The 3,692-nt window shown below is 46.3% G+C and overlaps 3 protein-coding genes across 3 annotated transcripts in view; 2 read left to right on the top strand and 1 right to left on the bottom strand.

Annotated features, from left to right (window-relative positions):
• The window catches only part of Pmar_PMAR024357 (hypothetical protein), a gene marked incomplete at both ends in the record, with an annotated part of 3,676 nt that extends 2,908 nt beyond the window's left edge, over window positions 1-768 (top strand). Inside the window, 2 exons of the mRNA XM_002769272.1 lie at window positions 59-568; window positions 661-768. Of these exons, the coding sequence (XP_002769318.1) occupies window positions 59-568; window positions 661-768 (618 nt within the window). The remainder of the gene's footprint in view (window positions 1-58; window positions 569-660) is intronic.
• Window positions 769-1,140: 372 nt separating this feature from the next.
• Window positions 1,141-2,190, bottom strand: Pmar_PMAR024358 (hypothetical protein; the record flags this gene model as incomplete). The annotated part of the gene is made up of 1 exon (XM_002769273.1): window positions 1,141-2,190. One exon carries the CDS (start codon window positions 2,188-2,190, stop codon window positions 1,141-1,143), a length of 1,050 nt encoding a protein of 349 aa, XP_002769319.1.
• A 925-nt stretch (window positions 2,191-3,115) lies between these two features.
• Window positions 3,116-3,692, top strand: part of Pmar_PMAR024359 (hypothetical protein) — a gene marked incomplete at both ends in the record, with an annotated part of 1,565 nt that continues 988 nt past the window's right edge. Inside the window, 3 exons of the mRNA XM_002769274.1 lie at window positions 3,116-3,203; window positions 3,245-3,393; window positions 3,442-3,522. Of these exons, the coding sequence (XP_002769320.1) occupies window positions 3,116-3,203; window positions 3,245-3,393; window positions 3,442-3,522 (318 nt within the window). The remainder of the gene's footprint in view (window positions 3,204-3,244; window positions 3,394-3,441; window positions 3,523-3,692) is intronic.

Below are 3,692 nucleotides of genomic sequence, written 5' to 3' on the forward strand. Positions count from 1 at the left end.
ATACTGGCACTCATGGTGACGACCTTGCTTTCTGAAGAATATTCGTGCTGCTGCGCAGATGGTTACTCGAGCTTCTGGTGATATCGATTATACTGGTAGGAACCCTGTTGGCACGCCTCAAAGGGTCCTGGGTGTGAATATGGGGAACCCCATATATAAATGTATGGCTTTCAAATGCCCTAAGGGCAAAGATCTTGGCTCTTCAGTATTTGCTTGGGCTCGATCTTGGAATGTACAAACCCACCCTGATGGCCATGACTACACTATGGTTGAACGTGGGAAGCCTCGTTCATGGGATTACCCAAGGGTGTGGGATGAGATTTCTCAGGCCACGACAAATTGTCAACTTGATCCTGCTCCTTTACAACTGTTGGCTCTGTGCCTGGTCGCTCCGAGGGCCATCAGTGACCAGGTCGCCAATGGTGCTCTCAAGGATCTGAAGGATCACCAGAACTCTGACCTGCCAAATAACTCTTGTTTGTTAGCTTGGCAGGATGTCAACAATAAGTCATCTCCGAGTGAGATTGCTGATGCCTTCTCGAAGTTCATTGAGGGTTGCCGTCGCATGGTAAAGCAAGCTAGAGATGATATGGTTATCTTGAGTACGGCCGAGCGCCCACATAAGTACAATCCCATCCTACTTCTACGTGAATATGTCAGTCTCCCTGGCAAAGTCAAAGAACAGCCCCAACCATGGAGTCGAGTCCTCGTGAGAAAAAGATCATCGAGAAGATCGCTGAACTCTCGGACGGTACTGAGACTAATTAGTCTCAGTAGTAGTACTACTCATAGTACTATCATGCGACGCCTGGCGTCGCATGATGCGACGCCTTCTTTATGTTGAGCTCATTGCTTCGAGCAAACGCTGGCAGTTGAAACGAGAATCACTGATGGGTTGTATGGAGCGCATCCGTATCAGTAAGTGTCCCGAAGATGTGATAGAGATATTAACGGAAACTGCCTATGAGGCAAAGTTCACTAGCATTGATACTCTCCTGAACTTGAAGAGATCTATATAGTGCGCCTGAACTATCTCGATGTTGGATTACCCTCATCGTTTTCATAACCGAAAAGTTCACTTTCAACCCAGTCCACAAATCATCAACAACTTGGACTCACACATCATGAACATCATAAACATCAATATGAACGCAGGACAGTCCACTTTCCACGATAGTATGCCGCCATAGCTCTCAGGAATTTCTTCTCAGAGAGTCTCTTCCTCGAATATGAAGGTAGAGCGAACGTAAAAGCAGTGCCGCGGCCGTACTCTGAGGAGTTCCAAGAATACGAAGTGTAGTGCTCGGTTGCAGTAGAGACCTTCGAGGCGACCTTCATTGTTATTCGTTTGTCGCCATCGAAAAAATTGTACCAAGAACGTTTCCGACGCATTGATTCACGCGATGAAAAGCGTGCTAGATATCTCGGATCAGTACTCTTGTAGGAGGTGTGCTCTTGATACGGGAAGTCTCGGGCGTGGATTCTCTCGAAAGTGTACTTCCTTTGCTGGTCCTCAACCGTACCTCTGAAAACAAGGTCGAAGGAAATCGGACGACGGTCTTTGGGAGTATCGCTTTGGTAGAGAATAGAAGTAGTGAAATCGATGGTAGGCTGATCGATATCACAAGACAGCACTATGAGATGGATATCATGGGGAGCCTCAACAACGCTGAAACGAATCTTATCGACCGCCTTGCCGAGCTTGTTCTTGAGCTTGTCTAGAGCACTGGCTGAGTGTGGACTCTTCATCTTGTTCGTGCGGACCTGGGTGGCGATAGACGGATAGGTTGCCACTTCGCAACTTCGGGTAATCACACTCTCACTTGAGCCGGTCGAGTTGTACATGAAAATGTCAGTAAAGTCACCTCCCAGTTCTTTGGAGACACATAAGCCGTTATTGTCATCGTGGAAGTTGCAGTAAACATCGACAGGGACATCAGCGGTGACACCAGCATCGTATATCGAGTCGACTTCGTCACCCATCTCTTCTACGATGTCATATCTCGATTCGACATCGTCGCCCGTGTCTGTTACGTCCAGCAAACCTTGACTCTGCAATAGTTCGTCGTACTCATCTATAGTAAGGAACGTAGGGGTTGTTGCTCCAACACTGGGTAGATGACGGCCCAAGACCAGACGGAAGAGCAGCAGAGACGCTACAGTGTAGAATGTTGCACCGAGGAGTATCATTCACTATAGGAAGTTACTATTTTCAGTGCGCGCAAACGTTACAGCGCGCGCCCAAATGATCGATTTATCGCTTGCGGTCAGTACGTAACAACCTGGTCAGCATAGACTACGGATGAGGCTGCCTCGACTTCATTTCCCTCGTGCTCTCTTCATAAATCGCCATAGTCCAAGCTGTGTTAGATCGTTTCAGCGGTTGAGGGAAATAGCCTGGCGAATTTAAGTGATCGATAGGTGATTAGTAATTAGGTTTGGGACTGTAAACTTGTTGATTCTCAATGAACACAAAAAGTGACACCCTCGAAAATGTATATGAAAACCATTTCTGAACTTTTCTAAGTGGGTGAATTATTCCGCCTTGTAAGCCGTGGATTTTTCCTGGGCGTGCTTGTCGATTCCCTAGCTCGTTCAATCTCATCGACATAAGTGGATCCTCGCATGTGAATGCCAGACAAACTCAGGTGCCATTCTGAAGTGGAATCAATTCCGTACTCGACGAGATATGACGATATGGAGAAAGCCATATATAGGGTGGCTGGCGCCCGTCCATTGACAATCCGATGCATCATAGACAGCGACATGGATCTTAGAATGTGATGTCAATGAGAAAATGATTTCCGAGTGTATGGAAACTATCAATGTAGATCGACTATGGCTGGCACACAATTTTGGAGTTTGGGACTTCATAAGGGGTCGTTTACTATTCAACTAATCATAGGATGTACAACACGTCGTACCTTACATGTACGTGTTAGTACAAACGTGGCGCATGAATCCGAATTTCTAATTGGCATATAAAGCAATTGATATTATTATTATTGGCATATGAAGCATAGTTACTTGGGAGCAAAAAAGTGACTACGAAAATAACAACAAGTTTTGTTATGCATTGCCGTTGTAGTTGTTGTTATCATTGTCCTTTGTCGAGATGTCCACTGTGGAGGACTTCAGCAGAGAACTTGAAAACAAGTTAACTGCTGTTATGAGTGTTACTCCGGCGGTGAAAGAAAAATTAAGTAAGTCGAGTTCACTGACATCGCATACATGTACTCTCCAGAAAGTCGCGGTAAGATGCTCGCGCGTGATCGTTTGTCGCATCTGTGCGATCCGGACCCAGGCTCTGTGCTAGAGCTCAGCTCATTAGCTGCTGATGGACTCTACGATGGGCGGTTCCCTGGGGCGGGGCTGGTGACGGCGATAGCAAAAGTAGTTGTCGTCTGCTGGTCAGGAGGCCGGGGGTATATACGTGGTCAGGTATGCGGCATATGGTGCGCTGTTATTATTAATGAGGGCTCTACTATGGGGGGAACATGGACCGGTATATCGTGCGAAAAGGTGAATATAGGGTGAGACGATTTCGATCAGTTCACACTAAACAGTTATGCATATGTAGATTTCCGAGATGCTTTCATACGACTATAGACTACGTAACGCTTCTAAAACGTTGGTGTCATCAATCCATTCACATTGTTATCACTTAAAGTTGACTTTCGAGGGCTAAGTTG

This window comes from Perkinsus marinus (genome assembly GCF_000006405.1).
Source record: "Perkinsus marinus ATCC 50983 genomic scaffold scf_1104296966216, whole genome shotgun sequence".
NCBI lineage: Eukaryota > Perkinsozoa > Perkinsida > Perkinsidae > Perkinsus > Perkinsus marinus.